This window comes from Platichthys flesus, chromosome 13 (assembly GCF_949316205.1).
Source record: "Platichthys flesus chromosome 13, fPlaFle2.1, whole genome shotgun sequence".
NCBI classification, from domain to species: Eukaryota; Metazoa; Chordata; class Actinopteri; order Pleuronectiformes; family Pleuronectidae; genus Platichthys; species Platichthys flesus.
The window spans coordinates 10,419,486-10,434,492 of record NC_084957.1 but is presented as its reverse complement, the minus strand read 5'-3'; the positions used below and the strand labels follow the sequence as shown (position 1 = coordinate 10,434,492).

The following is a 15,007-nucleotide window of genomic DNA, read 5'->3' as shown; positions in this document are numbered from 1 at the left end:
GTTAAAACATTTGGACCCTCTCGCTCTTGGCTTCAGTTATCAGCGTTAAGGTGGTTTGCATACGTTGAGTGGATTGAATTTGCGTGTCTGCCGGCAAATCCTTAAAAAAGAGTGAATCTGTGTGATTTAAAAGCTTGGTTGAGACATTTATAGTTTGGGTAGAAGTTAGGAGAAAGGCTCAAAGCATAATTTGGGTTAGAGTCAGGGCTGTGTTGAGTCATGAACCTAGTTGGTGAAGGCTTACCTGTGTCCTTCTATTATTTTGACAATCAAGTATAATTCTTGCAAAATGAGGAGGTGCTCGGTAGTATTGTCAGATTTGAAACACTTGATATCATTTTCATTGTCTTTTTACAGATTGAAAGAACCATCTTTGGATTACGAAAGGATGATATGACTGTAACGATAACCAATCAATGGACCCCTGACCTATGACCTCTCCTCACTTACCCCTGCGTGCAGTTGGTGTGGCAGGGATGACATTCGTTGTTGGCCTCAGCGTACTTGAAGATGTAAATGCTGTTGGCCCCTTGCAGACCGTCAGGACACTTGTCCACACAGTTTGGACCATCCTTGAAATGAAGGCATTTCACACAATGCTCTGGGCCCTGCAGACAGTGGAGGAAAAACAAGGGCTTAGATGCATATGCCAAAGAACTGCCAAAGAATATAAAATATATATATATTTATGAGGCTTTTAGTAAGTATTCAAAAGTAACAAGGTTAAGCTGCCATTTGACAACAAACTGATATTGGTCTTGACGACCACTCAAAGTTTTGCCATTCACCCATTCAGGCCTGACACAACAAATTCCGACAGGAAGGACAAATCAGTATTGTTGCAAAAGGGGATAAGAAATCTGCTGTCGCCTCCGTTTTTAAACTAAAGTGATTGATGGGTATATTTCTACATGACGTGCCGAGTGCAGCTTCCTTTAAAGGTTAAATTATTGCACTTGAATGTGTGCAGCAGTGAATGCATAAGAGACACAGCATCAGGTAACAGACAGTGGCTTAAAGTGGCGAGGAGGGAGACAAGAAAAGTGAAAAAATAAGTACCGTCCAGTAATAAGGGAGAGTTAGGCAGAGAGAGTGGACATGGATGCGGCAAGTCAGTGAGAGCGAGCGAAAGAGCGAGCTATATTGAGAATAACGGAGAGAAAGAGGAGCGGGAGGGAGAGAGAGAGAGAGAGAGAGAGAGCAGACGAGACACATAAAGCAGTGTGAGCGGAGCAGGCAGATAATAACCATCGCTCACAGCACACACAATGACCATAACAATCCGCCTAGAACAGGATTTATGGAGCTAATATAGGCAGGGGAGGAGGTAGGGGAGGGGAGGAGGAGAGGCGAGGAGCTCTTCCAGTCAGGCTCCGTATCATCCACCGGCCTAGAGAACATCTCATTGACAAACAACACAAACACACACGTCCTGCATGCACACATGATGAGTGGGAATCAAACCTACAGCCGGGGATTTCTCTCACACGGATGTCTGGATCGCACACAAATGCAAACACAACCAAATACTGTGGATTAACACAAATTGTATACGAGACAAAAACAGGCACGATAGGAATATACACTCTAAAAAAAGGGCAAAAACTGAGATAAAAAAGATGCGTGAACTGCAGATAACTGCTTTGAAAAGTGGATGAGTGTGTATGAGAGCGTCTTCATACATACCAGGAAGCAATGTCTACGCATGGGCTTATATACGTGCATGTGCATCTGTGTGTAAGAGTAAACCAAAGCTTTTGTGTGTGTGTGTGTGTGGGAATATGCAGTCACTTCGGTGTAATTATGCAAATTGAATGTCGCACTGCTCTCAATGGCTTTAGTGTTGAGCCAGGCACTTTTATGAGTGTCTTCCCACCCATGGCCACTGGTGTGCGTGTGCGTGTGTTTGTGTATTCAGTAATTCCTTCACATAAGCAAGCTAAATTATGTGACAGTGCAAACAAATAGTGTTTGGACCAGCAGGCTACTTGGGCATCCAAAAAGAACGCAGGGATTCCCAGCGTCACAAAAAAAGTGCCCTGCTGTAAATTTAAATTGCTCCGCTGCGCTAAATGCTCTTAAAGCTGATGTGAGTTTGTGTGTGTTGCTATTCGTTGTGTGCCTGTGTGTGTCTGCATGTGTGTGGGTTTAACATCTGTCTTTTCCATTCCCTTCCATGCTCAAAGCGCAAAATCACTTCAGGAGGGGAGACTATTACTCTTTATGGGGTCAGATCTCATGGCTGAGGCTTCTCAAAGCATGATTGTGTACATCAGGAAGGATTTATAAGATATTGTATGTTAATGTACAGACCGACTTCTCATGTCCTATATCTGCTGAAAGTCTTTCAAATATCATAATGCAGAATAAATCAGAGCATCACTGATGAGGTGGAGACAAGTATAGAGGACGGAGGAAACCAGGCAGAGAAGTACAGTGGGGCAAAAAGGAAAGAAAGATGGATGAGTGGCTTCTAGGAATATGACAGTGGTCATAAAGCACTGTAAAGCCCTCCAGCTGATTTAAAAGCATTTCAAAGATATTAAACCTCCTACACAGTTTTTTGCCAATAATGTACATGCGCACGACTAAATGCATGTATGTGCTTTGATACAACTTTCAGTATAAATGTCAATGATGCTCTTAAAGAGGAAAAACATGGGCCTTGATAGAAAGCAACATAGAGACTGTCCACCTCGAGGTGAACAATTCACATGAAACTACTACACCGCATGACACCAGAGTTCATTACTGGATTATCAGAGTTGTTCGGTGAAGAACCAAATCTTAAAAAAGATGGTTTGGAGCTGAGGCGGGATACATTTGTCAAATAAAATCAACCCTGAACAGACTTTTTTTTCAAAGATTTAATCTCTTTCAATACTGACTCAATTCCACACCATACATATATTATATGATATGTTTCTTTTCTTCAGGCTTCTGAAGAGAATATTGGAGAAGAAGGACCTACATGAAGTAAGAGGAGGAGAGATGAGACCACTCTCCTTACTCAAGAAAGTACAATCATGTCTGAATTAACTTTAAATTCTTTATATTTCATATTCAAAAACAGAGGTGTATCTGTGTAACTTACAGAAGGAGCTACTCCAGGTGTACCATCATCTTCCCATTACACTGCCTGGATTCCTGGTTACAGTCATTGCTCCAATCAACCCTCGACAGGACGCATTAGGCCTATCAAATCACTGTGTGTAAACGCTAATGCAATTTCTATGGCACTGTGGCCATTACATGATTGCTGTAATGCATTTGTGTGCCTGTGTTGCCCATGTGACATTTATATGAGGTCCAACAGGTTACCCTGGCTCCACACAAACACGCACACACCCACACACGCACACATATACATACCCATAGGCTGACATACCGCATGAAAATGAGAAGTGCTCTTATGGCCATTACAGATAGAAATGATGTTTCTATACAATTAAACTGCAGCACTAAATACGTTTTGTGGGAAACGTGATGGCCGGCTCGATTATGTTTGGAGGCAATGTTTGTTTTGGATGAATGATGATGGTTTATTAATGGCGGCGGAGTCAGGAGGAGGTCTGGGTGAATCGAGGGCTAACAGAGAGTACACATGACGTGAGGGTTTGCATCCAGAGTCAAGTCAATGGTTTGGTTTTGGCAAAATCATAAACATTTGCCTCTCAGTGTCAGAGGGCACTGCAACGGGTTGTGGAGGAGGTAAAGCGGGTCACCCACTGACCAGAAGGTTGGTGGTTTGATCCTACTTTCCATTCACTCCAATTCTGTGTGATAAAGTATCCTTGGGCAAGATGAACCCCAAATTGCCCCTGACAGCTGTGCCAGCAGTGTTTAAATAGTGCACTTGGTAATGCCTTTTAAGTGTGGGTGGGTGAATGGAAGCGCTTTGAGTGGTCATCAGGACAAGAAAAGCGTTAAATAAATACAGACCATTTCCTATTGCAGAAATCTATAAACCCTAACTTGGAGTGCTGTCAGAGTGTTAACATAACTATAACCATGTCCATACAAGCGGACACTGGAATGGTATTTTGATAGGGAACCTGTCTATTCAGTATCCATGTTTATGCCACTTGCCAAAAACATATCCTCTCAACGTCAATAGAAGTAATACGCTTCCTGTACAACGTGTTTGCCTGTTGCAGTTTGGTTGTATACAATTTCAACATTATTTTATTTCCAAGAGACAGGGGTGAACATGAGGACATATTGAGTCAGTTTCTGAAGAGTCATGTCCAAACACAAAACCTTATATATAAACCTCAGGACTTTTCAAATAATTAACAACTCCTCAATATGGCCAGAAATGAAAAATAAAGATTGAACATAGCCTCTAATGATTTTGTACGTGTTCTAATTAACTGGTTTATTCGGCTGATACAAATCATTACAAAGCACTTTGAAGTTTTTTGCTCAAAGTTTTTAATCACTTGTTTCTCAAAGTGCTGGAGGTAAACCACAGGTCACTCTTTGTGTTTTATTCTCTTTATAGCACCCGCCTTCCCAGGAAGTGGAAGAGAGGACTGTGAGTGAACAGCAAAGGTAACTACAGAACATTATATGATGGGATCACAGCAGCCGTAAGAAGCAGTAATCCATACATTATATATATCTTGAAATCACTGCTCAAAACATGTTTTATAAGAAAGCTTTTTTAACTTTGTAAATCTGGTTCAACTGTGTTGTTTTAACTGCTTTATTCCTGTTATCTTACTTTTATTGCAACCACATTTTATGTAGTGTAATAAATATTACAGCTTTTGACTCAGCTGCCTATGAGAGTAGGTATTGAGTTTACTTTAAAAAAAGGCATAGAGATAATGACCAGTAGTCATTACAACACTATTCCATCAAGGTCAATAGTTATTACTACATTATTCCATTAGTACTCAGTAATTATGTCTTAATACATGACTACTCAGAAGTCAGACTACATAATTTAAGGTATTAGAACTCACTATTTACACTTGATTATTACATTGCCTACTAAGCAGTAATTACCATATTACTACATGAGTACAATGCAGTCATTATTACATTATTACATCTCTATTAAGTACTCAAGAGTTGGACTAGAGCCATCTTCAAACTCTGCCTCAATCTTGATCTAAATTACCCACATGCACATTTATGATTGTGTTACGCTCAGTTGTATAAAAAAAGTGGTCCACTGTCCTCTAAACAACTCAGGAACCCATTTTACCATAATGAAACAAATACACACACAGAGACACAAACACACACACATACAACCAAAATGAAAACAATACCAGCCATGCTGTCGCAGCTGGTAATCGAACCAACAAATCTCCTCCAACAAAAGCAAACACTCTACTGAAGCCTTCTGCAATGTACTCAAACACACAGACATTACAGCGGTTCTGGGGGGAAACTACATTGGGCAAAAATATGTGACAGGGTGTGATGCGGCACAAAAGGCAGCACACGGCCCCTCTGGCTTGCATGTGTCGGAAAGCATCCCTCTCTATCAAACAGCAAGATAAGATTTTAAGAGAAAGAGCAGGATCAGGGGCCGCATGTGCCTGTGGGTGTAGTGTTCACAAGAGGAACTCAGAAATGAAGGTCAGGTTGTTTTTTTTCCCACTGTGGCATTTCTATAATGTACAGCTGCTACCACCCAAACTCTCATCACGCTGCTCTGCTTCTCCAAGAGCTGTTGGAGCACAAATGTTTGAAAAAGTTTCATCCAATGTCAACTGATGATAGACAAAAAGCTATAAACACAAACAAACATGAACTGAATAAATAATCTTTGCAGAGCAGCATGTAGCTATTGCTGATCTGTGCTAAAACAATCAGATTTGCCTTTGAGTCACACCATGAGATGTAATCTATAGCAAAGTTGACAGGCACACTTGACTGCCAATACATTAATTACTCAGAGACGACCACAGGGTTTGTCTGCAGCTCCAAGTTATTTGCTTCGTGGTGAGTAACGCATTGCTCTGTCTTTAAATACTAGTGTTTGTGGGACACTAACAGTAGACTGCATATTAGGGATTGGATGAAACATCTTAATTGACAGCCGAGACTGACTCGTGATTGGTCAAGTGCATGTAGGGCGCGACCCCTTGATACTGCAGCTCCCCTCCATGATCACGACTGCACAGACTCTTTCTCCAAACTATAATTTTTGGCTTAGTGTTGTGCTTCTTTATATTCAGTTTATGGGGCTAACGATGGAAAACCCTTCTAGCTTATTCTGCTTTTGGGGTTTTCTTATAGTTCTTGGGATTCAATGATATTGGAAAAATTGTGGACTCATCCTTTAAAGTCCACAGATCTTGATTTACAAAGTGGATTAACTCGATGTCACATATTAACTCTGATTAGTCTTAGCTCTGTAGCTTCTCGCTGCAGGACGAACAAAAGTGCAGTTCATCTCTGAGTAATGGAATAATTGTGCTCCATGTTGACTGCTGTTCTTCTTTAATGCCTAGATAATAGGGAATGTAAACAACCTGCTCAAACAACAGCGCTCTCCGCTGTCTACATTAAGAAGACCAGTGTGTGAAACTAATACTTTCAGGCTGCATCAATATTGTCGTCTATAGGAAACAGGCTTACCGGACCGTGGCAGGTCAGAGAGTCATCGTCAGCCCGCTCGCACTGGGCATCACAATCCACGCACAGGGACCCATTAGCGTACTCTCGAATATCCCTTTGAGAGGTGGAGAAAAGGAGGGATTAGGATGGTTGGGGAACAGAATGGGAAATAGGAGTGAGTGACAAGAGCGGGAGAGAAGAAAATGCTCCTTCAGTCGATATGAATGTTAAATCGTGTAGAAAGAAAACAATAACCCTTTTGGTGCTTGTCCCTACTTTAATATGTGGAGCATTTCGCTTGAGCTGTAGATGCAGTATCAAGAGTTACGGCATTGAACAGCAAAACTTGAATCATCTCTATTCGATATCATCAAATCTCTCAACATATTTACCTCAAACCAAGTTTTGCAAACCATTATTTTGTGGTCATGAGTTATCAGTCGCTACAACCCTGACAGCAGGTGATCTGAAGACCATACAACCCCTAACAAGTGCAAAATCATAATTTATATTACACTTATATGAATATATGAAGTGTTTGAGGAGGTGAATGATTTCAACATTTACACATTTTTCATTGTTTTCATCTTTAAGCCAGTCTAATATTGGAATTATTGAACACTCACACTAACCCAACCCTACCGACTACTTTTCCTATCAACTATTGTCCCCTGCTAACAATGCACTCCAAAAATGTTCAGTACATAATACTAAAAACCTTTCACAACTAATGAAAAATACATTATATTATGATGATCATGTTTTTGTTATGGATTCCCAATTCTGCGGAATCACATATTAGTTTGTGTAAAAGAAAGAAAAACAACAGGGGTAAATATCAAATGATTATCTAATGTTGTCTATTTTCATAATGTCTGAATGAATTAAGAGTCTAGGGTCTCATTTCGTCTACATTTCCACATCAAAGACGATTAATGGTAGGATTGAAATATTTGTCTTTTGCCATCTGCTACTTTGAGCCTTGTTTCCTACAATGCTAACCTTTGAAACCGGTCAATACGTAGTTGCACACACGCACCCACACACCCTTCCTAAACACAAAATGGCTAATGAGCTAACTGTAATTCTGATGGCATCACTCACCGGGGACGACGCATTTGAAAGGTGCAATACCTGCGAGGGGTGCAACGATTTCCAAAATCAATTATATTAAGTGCCATGTTATTCGATTTCTACAATCCCCTTATAATAGTAGAACAGCAGAGTGGCCTCCAAAAGTCATTAAATGCGACCACAGTGCGACTGAGTTGGCACTTTGCCTTTGTCACTACAGGACAAGAAGATTGACTTTTGGGTTCTTCGTCAGTAAAATGAAACTGAACGTTCCATCTCAGAAATCAAGAAAAAAAAGAAGTCATTATCCCAGTGGGATCTAAATCAAATTAGTATTAATTATGCTTCAACTGGCCTTCAGAAATCCTTCCAGGACGCAAGGGAGGTAAGCTTTTGTCTGCGTGTGTGCTGGTTGAAATAATAAACGCTGCAGTGTAGCTGGAAGTTATCATTGATGCTCACAGTCTGCTGCTTGGTGGGTCAGTTGTGCTCTGCCTTCCTGTATTTTCTGTATGCTGTGTGTGACATACATGCGGCAAACATATTTGCAGTGAGTAATAAATCTTAATATGGATTTGATGCATAACAAATAGTCATCTCAAACTGCTTTGAGCTTTTAATCCCTACTTCTAAACCTGCAGACAAATTAAACTGCCTGTTTGGTATTTTGAACAATAACGTCGATTGACTTTGTCAAATAATTTCACAACTGTGCATTAATCATTCGAGGTATAAGGCAATTCCAGCTCCTGGTCGATTAGCTGCTGTCTGACACATGCTGAGTTGTCAATACAAGTCTGAGAAGAAGGGAAAATGAATGAGCGACACACTGTTATTCTGCATGTTAGGTTTTTTAAAATAAATCTCACAAACTGATGAACCCAGAAACATTCACATGTTAAACATTAAAATAAGGCGGGAGGTCTTCATAGCCTGACCATAGACCGTATATAAAGATGGACGACATGACGGCTCCCTAAAACTGAAGCCAGGGCACCTCGATGGCCCCCGGATGTCTGACTGCAATATATGACCCGGTAAGTTTTGTTTAAATAATTATTTGATTTTATAAAAAACAGCTGAGACTGACTTGAGATTGGTCCACCGTGTATCAGAGGGACAACGCTACTATGCCTCCATCCCATTAATGCTACCGGCCAGGCACTAAACAACGGCACAAGATGGTAGTGTTTGAATCTGGAATACTTTTGCCTTATTTCCAGGTAGTGGAGGGAAGGGGAGATGAGTCGTCCATCTTTATAAACAGTCTATGGACTCGACAGAGCGCCTATGCTCAATTCAGTCCTTCACTTCCCCTGTCCTCCATGTTTTTTTTCATGCGCTGAAGGGGGGGGAGGTGCATTCAGTGAAGCCCTGTCTGGTTGTGGTTGGTGCTGACGTGCAGGTGGACAGGTAGGCAGGGCGTGGCCCCGTGCGCAAGCAGTGACTGTGACACGCAGTGACACGCCTAGCCCCCCTGCCCGAGCCCACCTTCCGGTCCTCCTCACTCCTCTCCAGTGCGCCCCCCCCCCTCCCCCAAAAAACATTGTTGATCAACTTGGAACTCAAAAGCATCATTCAATTAGTTCTGCAAGGAAAAATGTCTAAAATGTTATTAGCAAAACTCACCAGGGGAGCAGGTCTCATCTCTTTCAATAGAGAGTTGAAGAGCATATACTCCCTTAAAAGTCTCTTTTAATTTGACACTCTGCAGGGGAGGATGTGTGTGTTTTTGTGGGGGGGGAAATTCCTTTCACCCTCTGGCTTTGATATCGTAGCAGAGTAAGTTCATAGTAAACAGGAAACAATAGTGAAATAAATACCCTTGAGTTGTTCTTCAACTGAAATGTAACTTTAGACGAGCAGGTTGTGCAGCAGATTTTCAAACAATAAAGTTTCCTTTGAGGATTTCTCACTGAAATCAGTGGATTTGTGTGTTTTTTTTGTGTGTTTTGATTCGATCAGTGGAAGACATTTTACTGCTACTTCAGTCTCCTGGAACTCCTCGAGAATATTTCTGCAGGGATCCTTCTTTCAGAGGCTTAATATAGAAATCAGTTTGATCTTTCCCCGCACTGGTAACCTGAGAGTTATAATATGAAAGCATGATGATGGAGAATATTTGAAAAGCACCGTTCTACTTGCGGAATTACAAACCAAACTCTGAGGACCCCGGGCAGGGATTTCCTCCCTGTTTGAAACCAGGAACCAAATTGCATTGTGAATGATTGAAAACCGCATGGAAATATATAAAGCATTTTGTGTTGCACGCCTGTGTTCACGGTATTCAGGGGCAAGACTATGTCAGTGACTGATATTCGCCCTGTGTCATTGATAATGAAAGGTGTAACTGCCAGTGATCTTGTGTGTAAAGCTGTGCTCGGACATGAAAACCCAATATCCTGACATTTTCCATAGTTTGCCGTTACACACACCTTCACAACAAAAGAAGAAATGAGTAGTGGTGTGCGAGTAGAGCCTGAAGGAGTCAGGACATGGTTTATACATTTGGCTGTATAAATCCTCGCAGCCCTTTATCGTTACAAGCTCTCGAACCTTGGTGTGTTTCCAAGTTGACACTTTAGCATCTTCTATATATTTGTTTCTCGTTTTTTGGGGTAAAAGATGTGAGGCAGGTTCTATTCTTTTCTCCACATCCGTGTTTCTGTGCCTGTCTTTGTTTCCTCCCTGATTTACCGACACGGGCTTTTGGACATTCACATAGATTTGGTACTTATTAGCCACAGTCTTGGTGAGCCTGGTACAGCAGGTGAACTCGGCAGCAGAGGCACAGGAAAGAAGTGGCCTCTCGTCTAGAATAAAAGCATTTTGTATGAGAGGGTCAGGACACGGCCGTTTCCATGTTTCCCTGCCACTGTCTGCTGAAGGACAGGTCTCTGTCTCAGTCCAAGGCGAGCAGTGCTATTTTATTCAGGGCCACAGCGCTGTAGACTAAACAGAGTATTTCAGACTGGTTGTGGAATAAAGCAACTCTGGAAAATTAGGCAGTTTGAATCGTCTCATTCACCAGCATCCACAACCTCAAATAAAACCAGTGAAAGATGAAGAGAACCTCTTGATGCAGTGGTTTGTTTTACCTTGAGAGCATCACATATGGAGATGATGGGTTTATTTTGTTTATTAATTTCTCATTTTGTATATTACATGCTATAGACAACAGCAACAGTTATTTAATAAATGGCTTCTGAGGGGAGAAAGAGTGCCTCTTCTCTTGATGTCTTATCCAATAGAATTGTGTTTTCTTTATTTTTCTAATGGAGGTTTGTTTCTTAAAGTGAGTGGGTTCACCTTCACTATTATTCATTTAAATTATGTTATTATATTCTATTTACTCAATCGATGCCCCCCTGTTTTCAGTCCTGTACTCTATGTTGATGTGTTGATGTTGCGTGCACATGCAAAGCTCACCCTTCGTAAAGGTTGCAAATCTCCACACAGGTTCGTCCACGGCTGAAGTGTCTGCAGGAGAGGCACTGGTCCGGGCTAGGACCCCAGCATCCTGCGTCTGAACACAGCGGGTCACACACCATGTGCTGCCTGGCTGCTCAGTACAAACATATACAAAGACAGGGAGAGTAGCAGCAAAGGATCAGATTCTAAGCAGAATGCAGTAGTGATTTAATGACACAGAGAGAAAAAAAAACAAATTACCCGAAATTATATGACTACAAAATTAGCCACAGAAATCACATTATTTATTTAAAAAAGACACAGACCTGCTAAGGCAAATGCAAATTGCGGGTTTCTGTGCTTCCACTGAGCAGCTGTTCATTTGGCCTATAAAAAAGGATGTTTTTGTGATGTGGCTCTCGAAAAAAAAAATGGCAGGAGCAAGGGCAGCGAGACAGAGAAGCATGTGTAGGGCTGAAAGACGTGCTGAAGGACGGTGATGTTACGAGTTCGTAAAGAAAAATAAATCGGCAAAGAAGATGCACTAAACAACGGCGAAATGATTAACCTCCTGGATGAACTACACACTGACCTCATACTTTATTGCTGTGGATTCATACAAAAAATTAGTATCTAAGTGTGGAGCTGGCAGAGAAGGGAGTAATTGCTGTGATGCCTGAATTTAAACATTTTGAACAAATGGTAACGCAGCGGCGGGGGAATGCAGAAAGCTCCAGCAGATGCAACACAGACTTTCTTATTAACTTTGACTTACAAAAGGGGGGGCGGAACAATCGACTCTTAAACTTTTCTGTGTGTATTTATTTTCAAAGACTTCTCCATCATATTGATAACGACTTTCATTCCAGATAAATATCGGATTTCTGCCTGTACAGTGCTTTTTTGTGTCGGCTGTTTAAAAGCCTGATTAAATCCCACCTTTGATTTACAAAGACACGAGTGTGAAAAAAGTGTCAGTCACTTTGGATGGGATCCACTCATGGAAAGAAAATGTCTCTTCCCACTTCCCCATTCATAGTGAACAATCTGTTGGCTGTTCTCTCTGTTTCTGCCTGTGTTTCTACAGCACCAACAGACTCAGACCATTACATCCACTCTGTTCCATTATCTCCTGGTGTCTGTATCTCTTATCTCTGGCCCGCTCCTTTGTCCCCTCTCAGCGTTGGGCTCTACAAAGGTCGGAACATCTGAGAGTGTTACAGCGACATAAATGGGAGTGTTGTGGCAGCACGTCCACGGCGCTACAGATACACTTGGAACTTCTATCATCCCATCTGTGCCCGATGTGACTTCCTCCTTGGTCGGTGGATTTTAAAAACAGATTTATATACCCAATGGGTTCTCGTCTCTTCTTCTTTCCTCTCTTCTCTTGTCTGTAGTGAAAAAGGGCTCCTGTTGTTTGCCTGGCCTGGCCTCATGTCAGCCACGTGCGATGCTTCGGTTTCGACCGAAGCATCGCAGATTGCTTAGAAATTCAGATTGCTTAGAAATTCAGATTGCTTAGAAATTCTGAGAGGCGGCTGCAGATACATGGGGAAACATGAAATCAAGTGTTTCTTTGGAGGACAGAAGATCAAAGCTTTGCCTCTCATATTAGACAAAGAAGCTCTTTTGGGCTGAAGGCACTGTAGGTAAACTGACCGGGCAGAGGGAACAACAAGTTCTAAGGCATGAGCTGTAGACAAGGAAGAAGGGTTGCTGCGGTAAAAAGGAATAAACAAGGGAGGGGGAGAGGTTGGTTTTGCTTCTTGAACATACAACAAGATCAAAAAAGATGCCAACCTCAGATGTTTCTGACAAGGTTGGAAAACAGAAGCCCATGGGGCTTTTCAGCAGGACGGAAGCAAGTAAGTAAGGAAGGAAGGAAATTAGGAGGCGAGGAGGATGAAATAACAAAGGGAAAATAAAACAATCAGGAAAAACGCAGTGAACAAACATAAACCCGGCTGTGTGTCGAGGGGAAAGGTGTGTGTGGACCTCGACTGGTGCCTGCACTTCCCTGCACCACTTTCTTCTGTATCAAAGGCAGCACTGAGAGTAATTCAGGGCAGTTGCTGAAACGACCAAAGAGTGTGGGTCTGGGTAATTAACTGAATAATACATTTTGTGGAAATAGTATGAGTTAAATGTTAGATTTTTGAGAAGACAACGCTTTTCACATGGGGTTTTCACTGGGTTGTTAAAAAAGAAAGAAATCCTACAAAACTCAACCAGAGATTATGTTATGCAAGAATAATTGCTCAATGGTAAAATCTCTGATTGGGTCGAGAGCTTTGTTAAAGTATTTCAAACATTTTTCTATCTTTGTGTTAAAGAAACTCCACATCGATAAACTACGAATTACAAGAATTCCAAAAGGGATGTCACCTAGGGGAAATTTGTTTGGCAAGATTGTGTTTATATGCATAAACATATAATTATATTTTTACTTGTTTTTTAACAAAAATAATATAAGTAAGCAAGAGCATTTCTAAAGGTCCTATCATTTCCTATGGCACAGCTCCATTTTATCTGTTTTGTTAGCATCCGTAAACTTTCACAAGAAATAATGTACGCAGAGTACGGACTGACGGCTCTGTCCATTTTTGTCTAAGTTTGTATCGTTGAGCATAAATAAGTCTTGACAAGTTAGTCGCTCCAATATTAATCCAATTCACGCAGCTTGCATTGTTTGGCTTAAGTCAAACACCTGTTTGTTGTCAATTGTCTTATATATAATATAATATAATTGTACTGAAATCGGCCATCATAAATCTATCTATCTTTACAGCTAGGCCCTCTTTATTCTGACATGGCAACATTTCTTCAACAGAAAACAGGCTAAATGATGTAAAACCTGCATTTTTTTGGAGTATGCGGATCAAGTGTAAAGACTTGAGACGTGTACTGTCAGGTCACTCTCTCTGGTGCTCGCTACACCTAGTACAATCTACTAAAGGCCCTGAAAACCCACCAACGATCTTCCCATTTGAACTATAGGAATAACAAGATGTCAACTGGACTCCATGTAGAGGTAAAATTCATTGGGTTTACGATGTATGTGCAGTGCCTGGCCTGAAAGGTGATCTGAGAAAAATGTGGCTATGAAACTGCTTTTTTGTTCCAAAAATGTGCTCTTCTTAGAGCACTCAGCAGTCTAATAGAAGTGCACTTTCTAGCCCAAGGTTTGACCTTTTTCACATGTTTCTTTCTGAAAAAGTCTCCGGTCAAATAACATCATTATAAAATACTGATGTTTTATTGCAATCGAGACATGTAAGGATTCAATCTCAGCCTTGAAGATTTTGTTCATGGAACCAAAGTGAGCAGATCCTGCCTCTGTTCACAAGAGGTCAGTCCAAAAATTCAGAAATGCTGAATGTGGATAGATAAATGCACAGTGAATAAGAAAGTAATTTTCTAAAACATACCAAATTCTTTGGCTTTAATGAGGGAACAGAAACTTGACTTGTTAACTTTTAAGCTGAATACTCTTTTAGTGTTGTAAACGTTCTCACTTTTTTCCCGCTGAGTTTGCCTCAAAGGGCTTTTCCTCTGTAAAACATTCACTACTTAATGTCAATAGCCCCTTTAATTTGTTAGGGAAACTCCCCGAAAAACATTTATCAGGTGTGAAGATGTGACCAGACAAACTACAGGACCATTTCTATGCCTTGTATCATAATTTGGAAACAATTTAACTCTATGTGCTAATTCTGAATGTATTAAACGAATATTACATTCTTAGCTGTGTTTTCCGCTAGCTACACGCACTTCATCTTCCAGAAAGTGATACTGTAAAAGCAAGTTGCCTCGGTGTCAGGGTTCTCCAACAACCCAATGACGTTTCTACATCAGTGAAGTACCTCAGCTATAAATAAACGGGCACATGCAGACTCCTTGTCCTCTGTCTTTGCTGTCCTGCAAGGCTGCGAGACCTGCC

The 15,007-nt window shown here is 41.1% G+C and overlaps 1 protein-coding gene across 3 annotated transcripts in view; it reads right to left on the bottom strand.

Annotated features, from left to right (window-relative positions):
* The window catches only part of erbb4b (erb-b2 receptor tyrosine kinase 4b), a 276,106-nt gene that overhangs the window by 70,095 nt on the left and 191,004 nt on the right, over positions 1-15,007 (bottom strand). For all 3 annotated transcript variants that reach the window (XM_062402618.1, XM_062402620.1, XM_062402621.1), the window contains exons 13-15: positions 11,083-11,215; positions 6,601-6,694; positions 451-608 (exon numbers count right to left, since the gene is read on the bottom strand). In XM_062402618.1, the coding sequence (XP_062258602.1) occupies positions 451-608; positions 6,601-6,694; positions 11,083-11,215 (385 nt within the window). The remainder of the gene's footprint in view (positions 1-450; positions 609-6,600; positions 6,695-11,082; positions 11,216-15,007) is intronic.